At 43.4% G+C, this 26,481-nt stretch overlaps 1 protein-coding gene across 3 annotated transcripts; it reads right to left on the bottom strand.

Moving 5' to 3' along the window:
• Window positions 1-674: 674 nt before the first annotated feature.
• Window positions 675-25,994, bottom strand: LOC121545122 (P2R1A-PPP2R2A-interacting phosphatase regulator 1). Of its 3 annotated transcripts, none has more exons than XM_041855530.2 (11): window positions 25,810-25,994; window positions 25,014-25,261; window positions 24,281-24,359; window positions 24,113-24,166; window positions 23,750-23,793; window positions 23,485-23,563; window positions 20,164-20,265; window positions 19,958-20,043; window positions 19,747-19,811; window positions 3,169-3,280; window positions 675-2,963 (listed from the first exon to the last, which is right to left on the bottom strand). In XM_041855530.2, the coding sequence occupies exons 2-11, from the start codon at window positions 25,121-25,123 to the stop codon at window positions 2,819-2,821; spliced, it is 876 nt and encodes a 291-aa protein (XP_041711464.1). In that variant the 5' UTR covers window positions 25,124-25,261; window positions 25,810-25,994; the 3' UTR covers window positions 675-2,818. The 3 variants fall into 3 exon arrangements, with proteins under 3 accessions (XP_041711464.1, XP_041711482.1, XP_041711474.1); XM_041855548.2 differs by having other exon boundaries at window positions 23,509-23,563; XM_041855540.2 differs by having other exon boundaries at window positions 25,835-25,994.
• Between the last annotated feature and the right edge of the window lie 487 nt (window positions 25,995-26,481).

The following is a 26,481-nucleotide window of genomic DNA, read 5'->3' as shown; positions in this document are numbered from 1 at the left end:
ACCTCCCTGACCAGGGCCCTTCTCTCCTGATTGCTCAGTTTGGCCGGGCGGCCAGCTCTAGGAAGAGTCTGTGGTTCCAAACTTCTTCCATTTTAGAATGATGGAGGCCACTGTGTTCTTTGGGACCTTCAATGCTGCAGACATTTTTTGGTACCCATTTCCAGATCTGTGCCTTGACACAATTCCTTCGACCTTAGGGCTTGGTTTTTGCTCTGACATGCACTGTCAACTGTGGGACCTTATATAGACAGGTGTGTGCCTTTCAAAATCATGTCCAATCAATTGAATTTACCACAGGTGGACTCCAATCAAATTGTAGAAACATCTCAAGGATGATCAATGGAAACAGGATGCACCTGAGCTCAATTTCGAGTCGCATAGCAAAGGGTCTGAATACTTATGTAAATAAGGTATTTCTGTTAATTTTTTATACATTTGCTATAAATTCTACAAACCTGTTTTCGCTTTGTCATTATGGGGTAGATTGATGAGGGGAGAAAAAAAACAATTTAATCAATTGTAGAATAAGGCTGTAACATAACAAAATGTCAAAGTGAAGCGGTCTGAATACTTTCCGAATGCACTGTGATGAATCCACAGGTGGCTTGGGACTTCGCTACAAGGCCATCAAATGCATTATGAAGAGATGGGCAGAAACCACTCCTCTTCTGACAAATTGTCAATCTGATGCTTTATTAAGAGGCCCCCCAAAAAAGACATGACTTCGACATTTAACAAGTCTATCAACAACAAAGCAGAACACCAGTCATTGAATGGAAATATTGAACAAATGTATTTACCCTCTCCTGTTCAGATGTCTGATATGAAAGGATCACAGTGGAAATGTGTCAGTCCAGTGAGGGACACAAGCAAAGGGTTGGCAAGTGGTCTAACAAGTCTACCACCCTCCCATCACGTATATATACACTTTTTATTTACTCTGTCCATCTCATGCCTTAGACATATTCCGGACATTGAAAGATGAACAGCACAAAATAAAACATCTTGGACAAAAATAAATCACATCAATCATGTTGACAGCAGGACAAGCCAACCTGATTGTTTATTTAGAAAAATGACAAGCCGGTCAAAGAAAAATACATTCAGTATTCGAAACTGCAATGTTTCATTAATCATTTCAGAACAAATTAATCAATGACTTACTACAATCACTCTTGCTTGTATATGACAGTGGAGTTTCACACTCCCTTTGTAAGTTAGCATACCTTGTATGTTGGGAAAATAACTAATAAATCAATTTAAGAGACCATTCTAACAGGTTGAACTGAAATTACGTCAGCCCAAATGTTTTACAATGGTCTAAAAATGCATGTGAATCAGTGTACAACTGGATTTTCAGAGAAAAACAAATACCAGAACTTTGCCTTTACAGTTCCCCTGTTCAATCGTTGGTATTGCTTACGAATGTTAATTGCAAATTTTATTCATAAACAACAAATCCAGTGAAACATTTTGCACTAAAAGCTATGCCAAATGTTGACCACAGTACATGGACACATAACACAGAGTCCCTTTTTAAATAGAATGGCGTGATTTTGTTCTGTCCACTACATCAGTGTGCTCATCCTAAACCATTCTATTGATTTCATTTCAGGGTAAAAAGGGAGAATAGGATGCGCTATTCTAATGTTTAGTATCAACAAATGCAATTATGTAGGCAAAAAATAAAAATAAAAATGTCAATTTACATAACAAATGGCTCCAACAAACATGAAAACAACTTAATAAAAAAGGTTCTGAATTGAAAACGAATTTGGCTGCATGTCCAGGCAAAGACACCGGATTCAGAGATTTGAGTCTGTAGTGTTCCAATCCTGACGGCCCCCTCTTGCGCTGTTCCCCTCCTAGTACAATCTGCAGGGACGATGGGTGGACATGACATGGCATTACCCAACTCACTGGCAACTATAGTTGCGGCATGCCAGAGATGGACTTGATTAAGGGCTACCAAAAGGTAGAGCATCAACCAGAATGACAGTTCATTGATCCCCCACATCTAAGTACTACTGAGGATAACTATTTCCTTCTCTTACAGTACAAGGACGAGTAGAGAACCACCATATTCGCACCCCTGGAAGAGTAGTAAGGAAATATACATGTCTAATCTGCTCTGTTTAGAGGGAATTGTCCGTTCGCTGTTGAAGCCCTGTGCCCGTACTAACCTCACAGCCAATCACAAACCTATACAACTAATAATAATAATACTACATTGACAATTATGTACATACTTACAAAATTATATAAAGCGGGAAAAACAATAAGTTAAATCCTTTCATTCATACAATGTCTGCGGCCAATTTTGTGCATATACACCAAAAGGCCTGGAGATTTTTTCCAAAAACAAAAAGGAAAACAGACAGACTTAGTGGGGGTCTTTCTCCATATCCTGGCAGTCATTTTCCATCCAGTATTCGGAGTCCCTCCAGTGTGCGGCTGGGAGCTGACATGGTGATGTGATGCAGGGTTAACGACGTGGCAGTTCTGTGGTGCTAAGCAGCACCATGTAAAGGATATATATCTAGCAGCTGGTGCTCATAGCATCCACAATCACCCCCTACTCTTACTAGGGCCTACTACAGCATGGTGCGTCCACACAGTACACATCCAGGGCTTTGGTTTCCTTTCAATGCAAACACACGCCTATTCTCCTCCCCTAGCAAACAGCATGGGAAGGGAATCCCACATTAACTAAAGAAAAGTGATGGGGAGGGAAGGGTGGGTCTGAAGGAAACTCATACAGCCAAGGTGACTTATGTGCCTCATCTTCACCCTTGTTTAGAGTCTCATATTCCCTTGTTTATTTTGGGGAGTGGTCTTGGAGGGGGGTGAAGGGAGAGTTGCTGGAGGATGGACACTCAGAGACTCCCTCCATCTTGGCTGGCGAGCCAGTGGAAGAACCCACACTGCTGAGGCTGCCATCTAGCACATCTGGCGTACAGAGGCTGGTGAGTGGAGAAGACTCATTTCAGCAAGCAAACCATAGCAAACTGTTAGATATTCAATGACAGTTGGTCGCATTGTGATTCTGCTCATCATATGAAGGTGCACGGTTTAGCCTAATGGCAGAGAGGGGACTGAAACTGTTCAACTTGTGAACTAAATAGTCTAAACATGCAGTGGCTTTTATGAAGATTGAGGAACACTCACCAGGAGTTGAAGTCTGGCCGTTGGACTTGGGGCAAGAGCACGTCAGAGGACAGCATGGTGGTGGTCCCATGGAAGAGCCTCTTTGGCTGGCTCTCCATCTCCATCATCTCCCCTAGAGAAGGGGAGGCACAAACATTCATCAAGAGAGAACTAACATATCCATAGGACATAAACACCTCACACAAAATGCCCTCTTCCACCTATACCACCAAACAGGAGTTAAAACTTAGTTCAAACAGTTAAAAGGGGCAGGTGAAGTGGCTCTAGTATACACACATACACAGAACAAAAATATAAAAATGCAACAATTTCAAAGACTTTACTGAATTACAGTTCATAAGGAAATTAGTCAATTGAAATAGATTCATTATTCCCTAATCGATGGATTTCACCTGACTGGGCAGGGGTGCAGCCATGGGTGGACCTTGTAGGGCATAGGCCACCCACTTGGCAGCCAAGCCCGCCAATCAGAATGAGTTTCTCAACAAAAGGGCTTAATTAGAGACAGAAATACTCCTCAGAACCCCCCCCCATTCAATTCTCTGGCGGACATTCCTGCAGTTAGGATGCCAATTGCACGCTCCCTCAAAACGTGAGACATCTGTGGCATTGTGTTGTGTGACAAAACTGCACATTTTAAAGTGGCTTTTTATTGTCCCCAGCACAAGGTGCAACTGTGTAATGATCATGCTGTTTAATCAGCTTCTTGATTTGCCACAACTGTCAGGTGGATGGATTATCTTGGCAAAGGAGAAATTAACATTAACAGGAATGTAAACAGATTTGTGAGAAATAAGCTTTTTGTGCGTATGGAACATTTCTGGGATCGTTTATTTCAGCTCATGAAACCAGGAATTTACATGTTGCGTTTATATTTTTACTCTCATACACACACACACACACACACACACACACAACCATTCAAGGGTTTTTCTTTATTTTTACTATTTTCTACATTGTAGAATAATAGTGAAGACATCAAAACTATAAAATAACACATATGAAATCATGAAGTAACCAAAAAAAAGTGTTAAACAAATCTAAATATATTTCAAATAGCCGCCTTGATGACAGCTTTGCAAACTTGGCATTTTCTCAAACAGCTTCATGAGGTAGTCACCTGGAATGCATTTCAATTAACAGGTGTGCCTTCTTAAAAGTTAATTTGTGGAATTTCTTTCCTTAATGCGTTTGAGCCAATCAGTTGTGTTGTGACAAGGTAGGGGGGTATACAAAAGATAGCCCTATTTGGTAAAAGACCAAGTCAATATTATGTCAAGAACAGCTCAAATAAGCAAAGAGAAACGACAGTCTATCAATACTTTAAGACATGAAGGTCAGTCAATACGGAACATTTCAAGGACTTTGAACGTTTCTTCAAGTGCAGTCGCAAAAACCATCAAGCGCTATGATGAAACTGGCTCTCATGAGGACCGCCACAGGAATGGAAGACCCAGAGTTAAATTTTTTAGTTATTTAGCAGACGCTCTTATTCAGAGCAACTTACAGTTAGTGAGTGCATACATTATTTTTCATACTGGCCCCCTGTGGGAATCGAACCCACAACCCTGGCGTTGCAAACGCCATGCTATACAAACTGAGCTACGTCCCTGACGGCCATTCCCTCCCCTACCCTGGACGACTTGTGCGCCACCCCATGGGTCTCCCGGTCGCGGCCGGCTACGACAGAGCCTGGATTCGAACCATGATCTCTAGTGGCACAGCTAGCACTGCCATGCAGTGCCTTAGACCACTGCGCCACTCGGGAGACAAGTTACCCCTGCTGCAGAGGATGAGTTCATTAGAGTTACCAGCCTCTGAAACATTTATTTGGGCTGCAATTTCTGAGTTCAAGTCACAGACACATCTCAACATCAACTCTTCAGAGGGGACTGTGTGAATCAGGCATTCATGGTCAAATTGCTGCAAAGAAACCACTACTAAAAAGACACCAATAAGAAGAAGAGACCTACTTGGGCCAAGAAACACAAGCAATGGACATTAGACTTGGGAGTCTTTTGGTTCCAACCACTGTGTCTTTGTGAGACGCGGTGTGGGTGAACGGCTGATCTCTGCATATGTATTTCCCACCGTAAAGCATGGAGGAGGTGGTGTTATGGTGTGGGGGTGCTCTGCTGGTGACACTGTCTGTGATTTATTTAGAATTCAAGGCACACTTAACCAGCATGGCTACCACAGCATTCTACTGCAATACGCCATCCCATCTGGTTTGGGATTAGTGGGACTATCATTTGTTTTTCAACAGCACAATGACCAACCAGGCTGTGTAATGGCTATTTGACCAAGAAGGAGAGTGATGGAGTGCTGCATCAGATGACCTGGCCCCCACAATCCCCCGACCTCAACCCAATTGAGATGGTTTGGGATGAGTCGGACCGCAGAGGATTTGTATTTTTGTATTTATTATGGATCCCCATTAGCTGCTACCAAGGCAGCAGCTACTCTTCCTGGGGTCCAGCAAAATTAAGGCAGTTCATACTATTTTAAAAACATTACAACACATTCACAACACACTGTGTGTCCTCAGGCCCCTAATCCACCACTACCACATATCTACAGTACAAAATCCATGTGCATGTGTGTGTATAGTGCGTATGTTATCGTGTGTGTGTATGGCTGTGTCTGCGCCTATTTTTGTGTTGCTTCACAGTCCCCACTGTTCCATAAGGTGTTTTTTTAATCTGTTTTTTAAATTAAATGTTACTACTTGCATCAGTTACTTGATGTGGAATAGAGTTCCATGTAGTCATGGCTCTATGTAGTACTGTGCGCCTCACATAGTCTGTTCTGGACTTGGAAGAGACCTCTGGTGGCATGTCTTGTGGGGTATGCATGGGTGACCGAGCTGTGCGCCAGTAGTTCAAACAAACAGCCCGGTGCATTCAACATGCCAATACCGCTCATAAATACAAGTAGTGATGAGGTCAATCTCTGTGAAGGAAAAGCAGCCAACAAGTGCTCAGCATATGTTGGAACTCCTTCAAAACTGTTGGAAAAGCATTCCAGGTGAAGCTGGTTGAGAGAATGCCTTGTAAGGATCCGACGTCGAGCGAGTAAACTGCCTCTTCCATCAATCCTATTAGCCAATCTTTAATCATTGGAAAATAAATTAGATGACCTAAGAGTACGGTTATCCTACCAACGGGACATTGAAAAACGTAATATCTTATGTTTCACTGAGTCGTGGCTGGACGACGACATGGACAACATACAGCTAGCGGGCTATACGCTACATCGGCAGGATAGAACGGTTGACTCCGGTAAGACAAGGGGTGGCGGTCTGTGTATATTTGTAAACAGCTGGAGCACAAAATCAAATACTAAGGAAGTCTCTAGGTTTTGCTCGCCTGAGGTAGAGTATCTTATGATAATTTACCAAGAGAGTTTTCATCTATATTTTTCATAGCTGTCTATTTACCACCACAAACCAATGCTGGCATTAAGATTGCACTCAATGAGCTGTATAAGGCCATAACTAAGCAGGAAAACGCTCATCCAGAGGCAGCGCTCCTAATGGCCGGGGACTTTAATGCAGGGAAACTTAAATCCGTTCTACCTAATTTCTACCAGCATGTTAAATGTACAACCAGAGGGGGAAAAAAAAACTCTAGACCACCTTTACTCCACACACAGAGACGCATACAAAGCTCTCCCTCACCCTCCATTTGGCAAATCTGACCATAACTATATCCTCCTGATTCCTGCTTATAAGCAAAAACTAAAGCAGGAAGCACAGGTGACTTGGTTAATAAAAAAGTGGTCAGATGACGCAGATGCTAAGCTACAGGACTGTTTTGCTAGCACAGACTGGAACATGTTCCGGGATTCTTCAAATAGCATTGAGGAGTACACCACATCAGTCACTGGCTTCATCAATAAGTGCATCGATGACGTCGTCCCCACAGTGACCGTACGTACATACCCCAACCAGAAGCCATGGATTACAGGCAACATCCGCACTGAGCTAAAGGGTAGAGCTGCCGCTTTCAAGGAGCGGGACTCTAACCCGGACGCTTAGAAGAATTCCTGCTATGCCCTCCGACGAACCATCAAACAGGCAAAGAGTCAATACAGGACTAAGATTGAATCGTACTACACCATCTCTGACGCTCGTCGGATGTGGCATGGCTTGAAAACTATTACACACAACAAAGGGAAGCACAGCCGCGAGCTGCCCAGTGACACAAGCCTACCAGAAGAGCTAAATCACTTCTATGCTCGCTTCGAGGCAAGCAACACTGAAGCATGCAAGAGAGCACCAGCTGTTACGGATGACTATGTGATCACGCTCTCCGTAGCCGATGTGAGTAAGACTTTTAAGCAGGTCAACATTCACAAGGCCGCAGGGCCAGAAGGATTACCAGGACGTGTACTCCGAGCATGTGCTGACCAACTGGCAAGTGTCTTCACTGACATTTTCAACATGTCCCTGACTGAGTCTGTAATACCAACATGTTTCTAGCAGACCACCATAGTCCCTGTGCTCAAGGACACTAAGAACCTGCCTCAATGACTACTGACCCGTAGCACTGACGTCTGTAGCATTGAAGTGCTTTGAAAGGCTGGTCATGGCTCACATCAACACCATTATCCCAGAAACCCTAGACCCACTCCAATTTGCATACCGCCCCAACAGATCCACAGATGATGCAATCTCTATTGCACTCCACACTGCCCTCTCCCACCTGGACAAGAGGAACACCTACATGAGAATGCTATTCATTGACTACAGCTCAGCGTTCAACACCAGTGCCCTCAAAGCTTATCACTAAGCTAAGGACCCTGGGACTAAAGACCTCCCTCTGCAACTGGATCCTGGACTTCCTGACGGGCCGCCCCCAGTTGGTAAGGGTAGGTAACAACACATCTGCCACGCTGATCCTCAACACGGGGCCCCTCAGGGGGCTGTAGTGGAACAGGTTGAGAGCTTCAAGTTCTTTGGTGTCCACATCACCCAACGAACTATCATGGTCCAAACACACCAAGACAGTCGTGAAGAGGGCACGACAAAGCCTATTCCCCCTCAGGAGACTGAAAAGATTTGGCATGGGTCCTCAGATCCTTAAAAAGTTGCAGCTGCACCATCGAGAGCATCCTGACTGGTTGCATCACCGCCTGGTATGGCAACTGCTCGGCCTCCGACCAAAAGGCACTACAGAGGGTAGTGCGTACGGCCCAGTACATCACTGGGGCCAAGCTTCCTGCCATCCAGGACCTCTATACCAGGCGGTGTCAGAGGAAGGTCCTCAAAATTGTCAAAGACTCCAGCCACCCTAGTCATAGACTGTTCTCTCTGCTACCGCATGGCAAGCGGTGCCTTTTCCAGCATGATGGAGCACCTTGCCATAAAGCAAAAGTGATAACTAAGTGGCTCGGGGAAGAAAACATTGAAATGTTGGGTCCATGCCCAGGAAACTCCCCAGACCTTAATCCCATTTAGAACTCGTGGTCAATCCTCAAGTGGCGGGTGGACAAACAAAAATCCACAAATTCTGACAAACTCCAAGCATTGATTATGCAAGAATGGGCTGTCAGGATGTGGCCCAGAAGTTAATTGACAGCATACCAGGGCGGATTGCAGAGGTCTTGAAAAAGAAGGGTCAACACTGCAAATATTGACTCTTTGCATAAACTTAATGTAATTGTCAATAAAAGCATTTGACACTTATGGAATGCTTGTAATTATACTTCAGTATACCATAGTAACATCTGACAAAAATATCTAAAAACACTGAAGCAGCAAACTTTGTGAAGACCAATACTTGTGTCATTCTCAAAACTTTTGACCACGACTGTATGTATGTACAGAGGGGAAAACAAGTATTTAGTCAGCCACCAATTGTGCAAGTTCTCCCACTTAAAAAGATGAGAGAGGCCTGTCATTTTCATCATAGGTACACGTCAACTATGACAGACAAATTGAGAAAAAAAAATCCAGAAAATCACATTGTAGGATTTTTAATGAATTTATTTGCAAATTATGGTGGAAAATAAGTATTTGGTCAATACTTTGTTATATACCCTTTGTTGGCAATGACACAGGTCAAACGTTTTTTGTAAGTCTTCACAAGGTTTTCACACACTGTTGCTGGTATTGTGGCCCATTCCTCCATGCAGATCTCCTCTAGAGCAGTGATGTTTTGGGGCTGTCGCTGGGCAACACGGACTTTCAACTCCCTCCAAAGATTTTCTATGGGGTTGAGATCTGGAGACTGGCTAGGCCACTCCAGGACCTTGAAATGCTTCTTACGAAGCCACTCCTTCGTTGCCCGGGCGGTGTGTTTGGGATCATTGTCATGCTGAAAGACCCAGCCACGTTTCATCTTCAATGCCCTTGCTGATGGAAGGAGGTTTTCACTCAAAATCTCACGATACATGGCCCCATTCATTCTTTCCTTTACACGGATCAGTCGTCCTGGTCCCTTTGCAGAAAAACAGCCCCAAAGCACGATGTTTCCACCCCCATGCTTCACAGTAGGTATGGTGTTCTTTGGATGCAACTCAGCATTCTTTGTCCTCCAAACACGACGAGTTGAGTTTTTACCAAAAAGTTCTATTTTGGTTTCATCTGACCATTTGACATTCTCCCAATCCTCTTCTGGATCATCCAAATGCACTCTAGCAAACTTCAGACGGGCCTGGACATGCACTGGCTTAAGCAGGGGGACACGTCTGGCACTGCAGGATTTGAGTCCCTGGCGGCGTAGTGTGTTACTGATGGTAGGCTTTGTTACTTTGGTCCCAGCTCTCTGCAGGTCATTCACTAGGTCCCCCGTGTGGTTCTGGGATTTTTGCTCACCGTTCTTGTGATCATTTTGACCCCACGGGTGAGATCTTGCGTGGAGCCCCAGATCGAGGGAGATTATCAGTGGTCTTGTATGTCTTCCATTTCCTAATAATTGCTCCCACAGTTGATTTCTTCAAACCAAGCTGCTTACCTATTGCAGATTCAGTCTTCCCAGCCTGGTGCAGGTCTACAATTTTGTTTCTGGTGTCCTTTGACAGCTCGTTGGTCTTGGCCATAGTGGAGTTTGGAGTGTGACTGTTTGAGGTTGTGGACAGGTGTATTTTATACTGATAACAAGTTCAAACAGGTGCCATTAATACAGGTAACGAGTGGAGGACAGAGGAGCCTCTTAAAGAAGAAGTTACAGGTCTGTGAGAGCCAAAAATCTTGCTTGTTTGTAGGTGACCAAATACTTATTTTCCACCATAATTTGCAAATAAATTCATAAAAAATTCTTCCAATGTGATTTTTCAGGATTTTTTTTTCTCAATTTGTCTGTCATAGTTGACGTGTACCTATGATGAAAATTACAGGCCTCTCATCTTTTTAAGTGGGAGAACTTGCACAATTGGTGGCTGACTAAATACTTTTTTTCCCCACTGTATGTATGTATGTATGTATGTATGTATGTATGTATGTATGTATGTATGTACGTACGTACGTACAATGGGGAGAACAAGTATTTGATACACTGCCGATTTTGCAGGTTTTCCTACTTACAAAGCATGTAAAGGTCTGTAATTTTTATCATAGGTACACTTCAACTGTGAGACACAAAATCTAAAACAAAAATCCAGAAAATCACATTGTATGATTAAGTAATTAATTTGCATTTTATTGCATGACATAAGTATTTGATACATCAGAAAAGCAGAACTTAATATTTGGTACAGAAACCTTTGTTTGCAATTACAGAGATCATACGTTTCCTGTAGGTCTTGACCAGGTTTGCACACATTGCAGCAGGGATTTTGGCCCACTCCTCCATACCTTCTCCAGATCCTTCAGGTTTCGGGGCTGTCGCTGGGCAATACAGACTTTCAGCTCCCTCCAAAGATTTTCTATTGTGTTCAGGTCTGAAGACTGGCTAGGCCACTCCAGGACCTTGAGATGCTTCTTACGGAGCCACTCCTTAGTTGCCCTGGCTGTGAGTTTCGGGTCGTTGTCATGCTGGAAGACCCAGCCAATGACCCATCTTAAATACTCTTACTGAGGGAAGGAGGTTGTTGGCCAAGATCTCGCGATACATGGCCCCATCCATCCTCCCCTCAATACGGTGCAGTCGTCCTGTCCCCTTTGCAGACAAGCATCCCCAAAGAATGATGTTTCCACCGCCATGATTCACGGTTGGGATGGTGTTCTTGGGGTTGTACGTGGAGTTTAGACCACAAATATCTATTTTTGTCTCATCAGACCACATGAGCTTCTCCCATTCCTCCTCTGGATCATCCAGATGGTCATTGGCAAACTTCAGACGGGCCTGGACATGCGCTGGCTTGAGCAGGGGGACCTTGCGTGCACTGCAGGATTTTAATCCATGACGGCGTAGTGTGTTACTAATGGTTTTCTTTGAGACTGTGGTCCCAGCTCTCTTCAGGTCATTGACCAGGTCCTGCCGTGTAGTTCTGGGCTGATCCCTCACCTTCCTCATGATCATTGATGCCCCACGAGGTGAGATATTGCATGGAGCCCCAGACCGAGGGTGATTGACCGTCATCTTGAACTTCCATTTTCTAATAATTGCGCCAACAGTTGTTGCCCATCCCAGCCTTGTGCAGGTCTACAATTTTATCCCTGATGTCCTTACACAGCTCTCTGGTCTTGGCCATTGTGGAGAGGTTGGAGTCTGTTTGATTGAGTGTGTGAACAGGTGTCTTTTATACAGGTAACGAGTTAAAACAGGTGCAGTTAATACAGGTAATGAGTGGAGAACAGGAGGGCTTCTTAAAGAAAAACTAACAGGTCTGTGAGAGCCGGAATTCTTACTGGTTGGTAGGTGATCAAATACTTATGTCATGCAATAAATTGCAAATGAATTACTTAAAAACCATAAAATGTGATTTTCTGGATTTTTGTTTTAGATTCAGTCTCTCGCAGTTGAAGTGTACCTATGATAAAAATTACAGACCTCTACAAGCTTTGTAAGTAGGAAAACCTGCAAAATCGGCAGTGTATCAAATACTTGTTCTCCCCACTGTATGTATGTATGTATGTATGTATGTATGTATATATATACACACACACACACACACACACACACGTTTGATCCTCCCCTCATAAATCTACATACAATAACCCATAATGACAAAGCAAATTCATTACAAATAAAGAACTGAAATATCACATTTACATAAATATTCAGACCGTTTACTCAGTACTTTGTTGAAGCACCTTTGGCAGCGATTACAGCCTCGAGTCTTCTTGGGTATGATGCTATAAGCTGGGCATGCCTGTATTTGGGGTGTTACTACCATTCTTCTCTGCAGATCCTCTCAAGCTCGGTCAGGTTGGATGGGGAGCGTCGCTGCACAGCTATTTTCAGGTCTCTCTAGAGATGTTAGATCGGCTTCAAGTCCGGGCTCTGGCTGGACCACTCAAAGACATTCAGAGACTTGTCCCAAAGCCACTCCTGCGTTGTCTTGGCTGTGTGCTTAGGGTCATTGTCCTGTTGCAAGGTGAATCTTCGCCCCAGTCTGAGGTCCTGAGCGCTCTGGAGCAGGTTTTCATCAAGGATCTCTGTACTTTACCCGTTCATCTTTCCCTCGATCCTGACTAGTTTCCCTGCAGCTGAAAGACATCCCCACTGCATAACGCTGACACCACCATGCTTCACCATAGAGATGGTGCCAGGTTTCCTCCAGACGTGACGCATGGCATTCAGGCCAAAGAGTTCAATCTTGGTTCCATCAGATCAGCGAATCTTGTTTCTCATGGACTGAGAGTCCTTTAAGTGCCTTTTGGCAAACTCCAAGCGGGATGTCATGTGCCTTTTAGTGAGGAGTGGCTTCAGTCTGGCCACTCTACCATAAAGGCCTGATTGGTGGAGTGCTGCAGTGATGGTTGTCCTTCTGGAAGGTTCTCCCATCTCCACAGAGGAACTCTGGAGCTCTGTCAGAGTGACCATCGGGTTGTTGGTCACCTCCCTGACCAAGGCCCTTCTCCCCTGATTGCGCAGTTTGGCCGGGCGGCCAGCTCTAGGAAGAGTCTTGGTGGATCCAAACTCCTTCCATTTAAGAATGATGGAGGCCACTGTGTTGTTGGGGACCTTCAATGCTGCAGACATTTTTTGGTACCCTTCCCCAGATCTGTGCTTCGACACAATCCTGTCTCGGAGCTCTACGGACAACTCCTTCGACCGTATGGCTTGGTTTTTGCTCTGACATGCACTGTCAACTGTGGGACCTTATATAGACAGGTGAGTGCCTCTCCAAATCATGTCCAATTAATTGAATTTACCACAGGTGGACTCCAATCAAGTTGTAGAAACATCTCAAGGATGATCAATGGAAACAGGATGCATCTGAGCTCAATTTCAAGTCTCATAGGAAAGGGTCTTACGTAAATCAGGAATCGGTTTCTTACTTTTAATAAAATTGCTAACATTTCTAAAAACCTGTTTTCGCTTTGTCATTATGGGGTATTGAGTTTAGATTGAGTGCAAAATATATTTTAATCCATTTTAGAATAATGCTGTAATGTAACAAATTGTGGAAAAAGTCAAACGGCCTGAATACTTTTTGAACGCACTGTATAAAACACACACACACAAAAGTATGTGGACACCCCTTCAAAATTAGTGGATTCAGCTTTTTCAGCCACACCCGTTGCTGAGAGGTGTATAAAATCAGCTATGCAATAGCCATAGACAAGACAAACATTGGCAGTAGAATGTCCTTACTGAAGAGCTCAGTGACTTTCAACATGGCACCGTCATAGGATGCCACCTTTCCAACAAGTGAGTTCGTCAAATTTCTGCCCTGCTGGAGCTGCCCCGGACAACTGCTCACAGAATGAAAAAAATTGTCTGTCCCCGGTTGCAACACTCACTACAGAGTTCCAAACTGCATTTGGAAGCAAAATCAGCACAACTGTTCGTCAGGAGCTTCACGAAATGGGTTTCCATTGCCGAGCAGCCACACACAAGCCTAAGATCACCATGACAATGCCCCCGTGCACAAAGCGAGGTACATACAGAAATGGTTTGTCGAGATCGGTGTGGAAGAACTTGACTGGCCTGCACAGAGCCCTGACCTCAACCCCATTGAACATATTTGGGATGAATTGGAAAGGTGTCCACATTCGTTTGGTCATGTAGTGTGTGTTATATATACACACACATACATACAGTGAGGGAAAAAAGTATTTGATCCCCTGCTGATTTTGTACGTTTGCCCACTGACAAAGAAATGATCAGTCTAATTTTAATGGTAGGTTTATTTGAACAGTGAGACAGAATAACAACAAAAATCAAAGAAACACATGTCAAAAATGTTATAAATTGATTTACATTTTAATGAGGGAAATAAGTATTTGACCCCCTCTCAATCAGAAAGATTTCTGGCTCCCAGGTGTCTTTTATACATGTAACGATCTGAGATTAGGAGCACACTCTTAAAGGGAGTGCTCCTAATCTCAGCTTGTTATCTGTATAAAAGACACCGGTCCACAGAAGCAATCAAATCAGATTCCAAACTCTCCACCATGGCCAAGACCAAAGAGCTCTCCAAGGATGTCAGGGACAAGATTGTAGACCTACACAAGGCTGGAATGGGCTACAAGACCACCGCCAAGCAGCTTGGTGAGAAGGTGACATCAGTTGGTGCGATTATTCGCAAATGGACGAAACACAAAATAACTGTCAATCTCCATCGGCCTGGGGCTCCATGCAAGATCTCACCTCGTGGAGTTACAATTATCATGAGAACGGTGAGGAATCAGGCCAGAACTACACGGGAGGATCTTGTCAATGATCTCAAGGCAGCTGGGACTATAGTCACCAAGAAAACAATTGGTAACACACTACGCCGTGAAGAACATCTGAATGATTCAGTGGAGAACTGGCTGAAAGTGTTGTGGTCAGATGAGACCAAAATCGAGCTCTTTGGCATCAACTCAACTCGCCGTGTTTGGAGGAGGAGGAATGCTGCCTATGACCCCAAGAACACCATCCCCACCGTCAAACATGGAGATGGAAACATTTACTTTGGGGGTGTTTTTCTGCTAAGGGGACAGGACAACTTCACCGCATCAAAGGGACGATGGACGGGGCCATGTACCGTCAAATCTTGGGTGAGAACCTCCTTCCCTCAGCCAGGGCATTGAAAATGGGTCGTGGATGGGTATTCCAGCATGACAATGACCCAAAACACACAGCCAAGGCAACAAAGGAGTGGCTTAAGAAGAAGCACATTAAGATCCTGGAGTGGCCTAGCCAGTCTCCATACCTTAATCCCATAGAAAATCTGTGGAAGGAGCTGAAGGTTCGAGTTGCCTAACGTCAGCCTCAACCTTAATGACTTGGAGAAGATCTGCAAAGAGGAGTGGGACAAAATCCCTCCTGAGATGTGTGCAAACCTGGTGGCCAACTACAAGAAACGTCTTACCTCTGTGATTGCCAACAAGGGTTTTGCCACCAAGTACTAAGTAATGTTTTGCAGAGGGGTCAAATACTCATTTCCCTCATTAAAATGCAAATCAATTTTTAACATTTTTGACATGCGTTTTTCTGGATTTTTTTGTTGTTATTCTGTCTCTCACTGTTCAAATAAACCTACCATTAAAATTATAGACTGATCATGTCTTTGTCAGTGGGCAAACGTACAAAATCAGCAGGAGATCAAATACTTTTTTCCCTCACTGTACAGTTGAAGTCGTAAGTTTACATACACTTAGGTTAGAGTCATTAAAACTCGTTTTTCAACCACATTTTTCTTGTTAACAAACTATAGTTTTGGCAAGTCGGTTAGGACATCTACTTTGTACATGACAGAAGTCATTTTTTCAACAATTGTTTACAGACAGATTATTTCACTTATAATTCACTATATCACAATTCCAGTGGGTCAGAAGTTTACATACACTAAGTTGACTGTGCCTTTAAACAGCTTGGAAAATTCCAGAAAATGATGTCATGGCTTTAGAAGCTTCTGATAGGCTAATTGACATAATTTGAGTCAATTGGAGGTGTACCTGTGGATGTATTTCAAGGCCTACCTTCAAGTAGTGCCTCTTTGCTTGACATCATGGGAAAATCAAAAGATATCAGCCAAGACCTCAGAAAAAAAATGGTAGACCTCCACAACTCTGGTTCATCCTTGGGAGGCCTGAAGGTACCACATTCATCTGCACAAACAATAGTATGCAAGTATAAACACCATGGGACCATGCAGCCGTCATACCGCTCAGGAAGGAGACGCGTTCTGTCTCCTAGAGCTGTACGTACTTTGGTGCAAAAACTGAATCTGCAATAGGTAAGCAGCTTGGTTTGAAGAAATCAACTGTGGGAGCAATTATTAGGAAATGGAAGACATACAAGACCACTGATAATCTCCCTCGATCTGGGGCTCCACGCAAGATCTCACCCCGTGGGGTCAAAATGATCACAAGAACGGTGAGCAAAAATCCCAGAACCACACGGGGGGACCTAGTGAATGACCTGCAGAGAGCTGGGACCAAAGTAACAAAGCCTACCATCAGTAACACACTACGCCGCCAGGGACTCAAATCCTGCAGTGCCAGATGTGTCCCCCTGCTTAAGCCAGTACATGTCCAGGCCCGTCTGAAGTTTGCTAGAGTGCATTTGGATGATCCAGAAGAGGATTGGGAGAATGTCATATGGTCAGATGAAACCAAAATAGAACGTTTTGGTAAAAACTCAACTCGTCGTGTTTGGAGGACAAAGAATGCTGAGTTGCATCCAAAGAACACCATACCTACTGTGAAGCATGGGGGTGGAAACATCATGCTTTGGGGCTGTTTTTCTGCAAAGGAACCAGGACGACTGATCCGTGTAAAGGAAAGAATGAATGGGGCCATGTATCGTGAGATTTTGAGTGAAACCTTCCATCAGCAAGGGCATTGAAGATGAAACGTGGCTGGGTCTTTCAGCATGACAATGATCCCAAACACACCGCCCGGGCAACGAAGGAGTGGCTTCGTAAGAAGCATTTCAAGGTCCTGGAGTGGCCTAGCCAGTCTCCAGATCTCAACCCCATAGAAAATCTTTGGAGGGAGTTGAAAGTCCGTATTGCCCAGCGACAGCCCCAAAACGTCACTGCTCTAGAGGAGATCTGCATGGAGGAATGGGCCACAATACCAGCAACAGTGTGTGAAAACCTTGTGAAGACTTACAGAAAACGTTTGACCTGTGTCATTGCCAACAAAGGGTATATAACAAAGTATTGAGAAACTTTTGTTATTGACCAAATACTTATTTTCCACCATAATTTGCAAATAAATTCATTAAAAACCCTACAATATGATTTTCTGGATTTTTTTTTCTCATTTTGTCTGTCATAGTTGACGTGTACCTATGATGAAAATTACAGGCCTCTCATCTTTTTAAGTGGGAGAACTTGCACAATTGGTGGTTGACTAAATACTTTTTTCCCCCACTGTATCTATATCCACAGTAAAACTAGTCCTATATCGACATAACCTGAAAGGCTGCTCAGCAAGGAAGAACCCACTGCTCCAAAACCGCCATAAAAAAGCCAGACTACGGTTGGCAACTGCACATGGGGACAAAGATCGTACTTTTTGGAGAAATGTTCGCTGGTCTGATGAAACAAAAATATAACTGTTTACCCATAATGACCATTGTTATGTTTGGAGGAAAAAGGGGGTCGCTTGCAAGCCGAAGAACACCATCCCAACCGTGAAGCACGAGTGTGGTGACCTAGGCAGAGTTGCAAAGAAAAAGTCCAGTGTCTGTGTTCTTTTGCCCATCTTAATCTTTTTATTGGCCAGTCTGAGATATGGCTTTTTCTTTGCAACTCTGCCTAGAAGGTCAGCCTCTTCACTGTTGAGACTGTTTTTTGGCGGGTACTATTTAACGAAGCTGCCAGTTGAGGACTTGTGAGGCGGTAGTAATATATATTATATATATATATATATATATATATAAACACACACACAAAACATTATGAACACCTGCTCTTTCCATGACAGACTGACCAGGTAAATCCAGGTGAAAGCTATGATCCCTTATTGAGGTCACTTGTTAAATCCACTTCAAATCAGTGTAGATGAAGGGGAGGAGACAGGTTAAAGGATTTTTAAGGCTTGAGACAATTGAGACTTGGATTGTGTATGTGTGCCATTCAGAGGGTGAATGAGAAAGACAAAAGTTACGTGCTTTTGAATGGGGTATGGTAGGTGCCAGGCGCACCAGTTTGGGGTCAAGAACTGCAACGCTGCTGGGTTTTTCAGGCTCAGCTTCCCGTGTGTAACAAGAATGGTCCACCACCCAAAAGGACATCTAGCCAACTTGACAACTGTGGGAAGCATTGGAGTCAACATGGGCCAGTATCCCTGTGTAACGCTTTCAACCATTTGTATAGTCCATGCCCTGACGAATTGAGGCTGTTCTGAGGGCAAAAGGGGGCGCAACTCAATATTAGGAAGATGTTCCTAATGTTTTGTACCCTCAGTGTATATGCTAAGAGGCGGTTCAGGTTCTCTCCAGATTCCGAGTAAGCTTGCTTCAGTCGAAATAGAGCATATTCTGTTGTGGTAAAACATATTCAGCTCATACTTGCCTCGAATAATCTTACTTAGTGTGGTCCTATCTCTACAATGAGCAAAGCATAGTTACAATGTCTTAAAATCTTTCTCCAAGTCTAACTTCTTCCACAAAAAAAATATATATATATTACAAAAATAGTTATACCCCTCAGATAGGCTTTTAGAGTGTCCCAACATATTGCCAGTGAGGTGTCCTCCTGTTTGTTTGTACACTCATATAAACACTGAACAAAAATATAAACGCAACATGTAAAGTGTTGATCCCATGTTTCACGCACTGAAATAAAAGAATCCAGAAATGTTCCATACACACAAAAAGTTTTTTCCCGCTCTAATTTTGAGCATTTCTCCTTTGCCAAGATAATCCATACACCTGACAGGTGTGGCATATCAAGAAGCTGATTAAACTATATGATCATTACACAGGTGCACCTTGTGCTGGAGACAATAAAAGGCCACTAAAATGTGAAGTTGTGTCACAACACAATGCCACAGATTTCTCAAGTTGAGGGAGTGTGCAATTGGCATGCTGACTGCAGGAATGTCCACCAGAGCTGTTGCCAGATAATTTAATGTTAAATTCTCTACCATAAGCCACCTCCAATGTAGTTTTAGAGAATTTGGCAGTACGTCCAACTGGCCACACAACCGCAGAACACGTGTAACCACGCCAAATCCGGCTTCTTCACCTGCGGGATCGTCTGAGATCAGCCACCCGGACAGCTGATGAAACTGAGGCGTATTTCTGTCTGTAATAACTAATTCTGGTTGGCTGGGCCTGTCTCCCCAGTGGGTGGGCCTATGCCCTCCCAGGCCCACCCATGGCTGCACCCCTGCCCAGTCATGCGAAATCTATAGATTAGGGCTGAATGAATTTATTTAAATTGACCGATTTCCTTATATGAACTGTAACTCAGTCAAATCGTTGAAATTATTTAATGTTGCGTTTATATATTTGCTAGATATAGATATCTATAAAAAATATATATAAAAAAATAAACACCTTTTGAAAAATACAGACCCACCTTTACGTTTGATGGGCCCCAGGATGCTGGGCCTGATGCAGTTAATGGGGCTCTGGCTCCGCCGGCTAGAGACAAGAGAAGACAGACAATAAAGAAAAATGTATAGCAGTTACTAAATAATCATACTGATCATCCATTGTAGGCAAATGTGGTGTATGACTATGAATGGGAGTTGTCAGTGTTCAGAGCTACCCCTAGTCAGAGCACTCACCTGAAGCGTCGCGTTGGGCTAGGTATAGGGCTGGGAGACAGGCCGTTGCTGCTCACCAGAATTTGCAATGAAGGGGAGAAGCACTGCTGCTCATTGGAGAGGAAGGGAATATATAATTATGAGCCAGGACTCTCTGCCAGAGATACATTTATGGTCCTACCTGCTAGGCATCCGTACAAATTGCAGTGGATGCACAATGCACATACCTTCTTCCCTATCCCTCTTGTAGGGGATGGGGCTGGGGATACAGGCACAAAGTCGATGCGCTTTGGGGACGACGATGCAGATTTCTCAAAGTCATTGTCACTCTGTGGGGATTAGCACATGCAAAACTGTAATCAGCATTAATCTAATTGTATTGTACCACCATTCATTCTACTATAAGGTGGTGGTGAGCATACAAATCCTACCAGTGAGGTGGTTGTTGGAGTAATATACTACCGAATGATTGTTATTTTATTTGAATATAGTTCATTTATTTAGGCAAGACAAAATAAGATACATACAGACATATACAGCCTAACATAAACCAGACTTTCCTATCTCTATTCCCACCCACCCTGTCCCCTCCAGAGGTAGGCAGGCCTATAGCCTAAAAACAGGCAATAGGCCTACTGAATGATGTAGGTGCATAGCAACAAATAAAATCACGTACATTGACCAATGTTTACACAATTAAGGGAGACAATTTGATTAATCAGTTCATAATCTGGTATATTTTTGATTACACATTGATGGGAGAATATAATTAATGATATAGAAATATTGGGGTATTTAAGAACACCTGCTGACCACTGCAGGAATGGACCCCATACCAGGTCATAGTGCCCTTAAGGGATACTTTAGGATTTTGGCAATCCTTTATCTACTTCCCAAGAGTCAGATGAACTCGTGGATACCATTTTTATGTCTGTGTCCCGTATGAAGGAAGTTAAGAGGTAGTTTCACCAGCCAATGCCAACTACCGTTAATGCAATGACTGGGTATCTGTGTCTATGGGTATCTGTTAGCACTGTTGCGTTTATATTTTTGTACAGTAGAAATACTTTATCAGAGCCTCCCGGGACGAGGAAATTGTTGGATGCTCCTGTAATCTAGGGGTTTTCAAACGTTCCTTGCCCAGGGACCCCCGCATAGGCAAACCGGCGACCCCCATCATATGTTAGCAAAAAATTAAATAGAAGTGATCAACATTTTTTTATGAATAGATTTGGTAGACCGTTTCATTGTTTTGACCTCCCCACAGTTCATTGGAAAGAGGAAGTGTGAATTCTAACAGTCTGTTAGCTAAAAAGGGCGGCAGGTAGCTTAGTGGGTAAGAGCGTTGTGCCAGTAACCGAAAGGTTGCCGGTTCTGATCCCCGAGCCGACTAGGTGAAAAATCTGTCGATGTGCCCTTAAGCAAGGCACTTAACCCTAATTGCTCATGTAAGTCGCTCTGGATAAGAGCGTCTGCTAAATGACTAAAATGTAAAATGTAAAAAATGTAAAAAGGTATCTTGGTGACGTAGAGAAAATGTTGCTGTTGTAAAGCAAATGTTCAGCAATTCTACAGTTTGGCTTGGCTAATGTGGTGCTCCTCTGCTCAAACATAACAAAAATCTAATGGGCATGTGCCCCGTTTTATTAAAATGTTTGATTCTCTGACTGTCTAGCTTTTATTTATTTGATTATTAGTTCTCAAAGATGGTATTATTTAAAAATGTATATAGTTCAATATCTTTCTGCATGACTTCCATCTGGTTTTGGTCATTTAAGTTGACACTAACTGTTTTTCAATCCCGAAAATTACCACTTAGATGGCTCACCTAAGAATTTTCTATACAGAAAACAACCCTGTAATTAGCTCCAATTACTAATTTCCTCCATATTAAAGGGATAGATTGAGATTTTGGCAATGAAGCCATTTATGCTAAGTGTTCCTGTAAAAATGTACATTACATTTTAGTCATTTAGCAGATGCTCTTATCCAGAGTGACTTACAGTTAGTGAGTGCATACATATTTTTTTTTTCATACTGGCCCCCCGTCGGAATCGAACCCACAACCCTGGCGTTGCAAGCGCCATGCTCTACCAACTGAGCTAAACTTCAAGTCATTGTGCTAATGCTAGTTAGCATTGGCTTGTGAAACTACCTCCAACTCCTTCATCCGGGACACAGAGACATAACAACGGTATCCACAATGGTATTCTGTATAAACCCCCCCGCTTAAATAGCGGACCCCCTGCAGTACTTTGGGGCCACAGCCTGCAGTTTGAAAATCCCTGGTATAAGGTTGTCTAAGGTGAAAGCTATGATCCTTTATTGATGTCACCTGTTAAATCCACTTCAAATCAGTGTAGATGGAGGAGACAGGTTAAAGAAGGATTTTTAAGCCTTGAGACAATTAAGACATGGATTGTGTATGTGTGCCATTCAGAGGGTGAATGGGCAAGACAAAAGATTTAAGTGCCTTTGAACTGCAACGCTGTTGGGTTTTTCACGCTCAGCAGTTTCCTGTGTGTAACAAGAATGGTCCACCACCCAAAGTACATCCAGCCAATTTGACAACTGTGGGAAGCATTGGAGTCAACATGGGCCAGCATCCCTGTGGAACGGTTTCAACACATTGTACAGTCCATGCCCCGACGAATTGAGGCTGTTCTGAGGGCAAAAGGGGGTGCAACTCAATATTAGGACGATGTTCCTAATGTTTTGTACACTCAGTGTATATAACTTACTCAGCTCATACTTGCCTCGAATAATCTTACTTAGTGTGGTCCCATCTCTACAGTGAGCAAAGCTTGGGTCCAATGTCTTAAGATCCTTCGCAAAGTAAAAAATTAAAATAATTATAATAATGATCAATTCTGGTATAAGTGCCATGACTGGCAACAGAAAAAAATACAAAGTTCTCCACATATCCTTCAGCCCTAAGTCGTTGCACATTTGGCGCAGATTTGGAGCAAGGGCTGGTTCTGTCAAGGTCTTTGTCTGAAATCTGATTAAAGTCACCGCCCAGTATAATAGGGGCATCACCACATCCCAGTAGTGTTTGCATGAAAGAACTCAGGGGAGTCTGCATTTGGAGCATAAATATTGCACAATGTAAGGGACACACATTAACTGTCCCCTCACCACAATAGATCTGTCCCCCTGATTCTGTTCTTAAGACTGGTGGCCCTGCTAACTCTATGGCAGTTACTCTAGCATGTTCTTATTGGGCCACACTCCCTACAAAAGAGACACAATATGCAATGTGGAGGTAGACCATCATACAAAATACAAAAACTGAAAGTCTCTACCCCAAATAGCACCCCATTCTTTCTTTAGTGCACTACTTTAGTTTTGACCAGAGTCCATAAGGCTTTGGTCAAAAGCAGTGCACTATGTAGGGAATAGGGTGCCACTTGGGATGATGGCTTAGTCATCTAACATACTAAAGCACTGCCCAATTACATGAATGCTGAAGTAGTGAGAGCCTCCAAAATAGTGGAGTGTGTAGGCCTAATATTTTTGGGAGAGGAAATAGTCAGATTCATTGTTACCATGGGAGCATCATAATTTCTCACCAGACTCAGACTCTCCTCCCAGGACTGACTCATCTGCATGGCTGCTTGAACCTCCCTGTGATGATAACACAGACATCTATGAACATGCTTTTTTCCTGAAAGGGTTGAGCCAATGATACTCAACCGCGGTTATTGACATAGTATACTATCACACGACGAGTGAGCAGTTAATAAATAAATGCCTTCAAGACCAATAAACTAATCATGCACCAACTGGTCCCAATCCATGCGAGTCTCTTACCGTTCATGGGCTGTCTCTCTGTTCATCACATCCACACCCTCCTCCTGTAGTACCACAAACAAGAAGCATAGACATTCGGTTGGTGAGTGATATTACAGTATCTCGCCTATGGATCAAACAGGCTGACAGTCAAGTCTAGTCAAGAGTGAAATAGTTGTAGGAGAGTACTACCAATAGGTCTGCTCTGGGAAACCATGAGCTCTGTGCACTATATCGGAAATAGGGTGCCATTTGGGAGGCAGCCTATGGATCTAGCATGTTTGTCAGTTACCGACACTCCCTATGGATGAAGGCCTGAAATGCAAAGCAGCTAAAATAATAGCTTGGTCCCATGACGAGTGTGTGCACTGCAGTCTCACTTACCCGTTTGATCTGATGAAGCCTTGTGCTGGGGACGCGAATGGGTGATGAAGGGACCTGCATGTGTATGAAGGTGAGCAACCTCAATTAAATGAATCCCACCAGTCTATAAGATATTACGTAGCAAGAGTATCATGCATATTATTTTGATAATACTCCCAATTTCCATACCATATTAGGGCGGTTAACAACGGTGGTGCTGTTTCTCCTGCTGCGTAGAATCTCTCTCTGGAAAACCTGGGAATTGTCACTAGAAAAGGACAGAAAGATTAACACCACCACTTTGGTGTCTCCAATGGCACCCTAATCCCTATATACAATGACGGCCGTGATCGGGAGTCCCATAGGGCGGCGCACAATTGGCAAAGCGTCATCCGGGTTAGGGGAGGGTTTGGCAGTCATTGTAAATAAGAATTTGTTCTTAACTAGTTAAATAAAGGTTACATATAGTGCATTTATTTTTACCAGGTCCCAAAGTAGCACACTATGTAGGGAATAGGGTGCCATAGGGCTCTGGTCAAAAGTTATGGACTATATAGGGAATAGGATGCCATTTGGAACACAGTCATAGACTACTATGCTCAGAATGTCAGCATTATACTACCAACAGCCTAATCTTGAGACTGGTGGCCTTGTTAACTCTGCTGCTTTTCTGTTGAATTACTGAATTGTCCACACTCCTCACATCAGAGAAGGTATTTGTAATTATTATAGAACCCCCATTAGCTGCTGCCAAGGTCCAGGAAAATGAAGGCACTACAATAAAAAAAACGTTACATTTCACAACACATTAAGTAGTCATACATGCAACAGCCATGCAGCTTATAAGTAGATCAACATATCAAGTCAGAAATACTGTGAGGAGCAGTGACCAAGTTGACATTTAAATACATTTTCTAAATACCTTAGGCCATTTATCATTGGGGCGCTGTTGGATCGTCTCAGGTGTCTGTCGCTCTGAACTAGTGTTGATGGGATTACGAGGTCCAATTCCATCTTCTCTTGTTTGCTCATCCTGGTGTCCTTTCGTTTAGCTGGCTCGAGATGTCTTCAGATACGCCTGCAACGTTCCAGGCCACCAGAATGTGAAGCTACATGGTGATGCAAAGCAACGTTCTACGTAGGTAGCTACTCCAATGCTGATTGATGGGTCTGAAAAATATCATCGACATGTATGAAGTTAGTTTGCTACGTCCCCCAAGATAGCCACTGGTTGAGTTAACCAGCATTCACTGCAATACATTTCTTATTTGTTAAGGCTCGTGAAAGTTTCTATTGGCTCAATTTCCAGCAAATGACGCTCGCGAAGATTCTTCCGAGGTTCTCTTTGGCTAAACCGACGTAGTTTTTTTATGGGCTAAGAAATCACAGCTACACAGGAACAATGCATAGTCGCTAGCTAGCTACTTGATAATGAAACTAGCAAGCGAGCTAACGTTAATGGTTTCGAGCAAGAAATTGATGCGTAGTCAACTGTTTAGCAAGACTGGTTAGCCAAATTAAACCATGTCGACAATTGTATAACGTCTTGTTAGTTTGTAGTATATCAACATATGATTAGTTAGTTAGTAACTATTACGTGAGTTAGCGCGAAGATGGGATATCAAGCCAGCTGGCTAACACACAAGCTAGCTAGCTAGCTAACGTTATATCAAATTGTTATTGATGAACGCGCTATGCTAGCTTGAAAGTCACATTACCATGTTCAGAGGATCATCAACCTACATAACTTGTATAGTTCTCCCTCAGCCATATATTTAGCATTTCCCTTCTTCACAATACGTTAACTCTGAGTAAAATGAAATCTTGTAGGTAGCGGAACTCAATGATCAATTGTGTTTATTAATCTGCTACTGGAGCCGTCGAGAAATCTCCAACACCAAACTTCCCGCCCCTTTTGACGCATGCATGGTGACCGACAGCAGACTGATCCAATTAAATTGCCTTAATTTGCCGTGGCCGTTTGAAAGGCAGACAAGCGACCAATGGCTGCAGCGATTGTGAGCTATTTCCTGGGGACGTCATACAGTTGTACAGTCAAAATGTCAGTTAACATTTTACATTTAAGTCATTTAGCAGACGCTCTTATCCAGAGCGACTTACAAATTGGTGCATTCACCCTACAGCCAGTGGGTTAACCACTTTACAATATTTTTTATTTTTTTTGGGGGGGGGGGTAGAAGGATTACTTCATCCTATCCCAGGTATTCCTTAAAGAGGTGGGGTTTCAAATGTCTCCGGAAGGTGGTGAGTGACTCCGCTGTCCTGGCGTCGTGAGGGAGCTTGTTCCACCATTGGGGTGCCAGAGCAGCGAACAGTTTTGACTGGGCTGAGCGGGAACTATGCTTCCGCAGAGGAAGGGAGCCAGCAGG

This window comes from Coregonus clupeaformis, chromosome 3 (assembly GCF_020615455.1).
Source record: "Coregonus clupeaformis isolate EN_2021a chromosome 3, ASM2061545v1, whole genome shotgun sequence".
Taxonomy (NCBI): domain Eukaryota; kingdom Metazoa; phylum Chordata; class Actinopteri; order Salmoniformes; family Salmonidae; genus Coregonus; species Coregonus clupeaformis.
The sequence above is the reverse complement of the archived record's forward strand: the minus strand, read 5'-3'. Positions and strand labels throughout refer to the sequence as shown.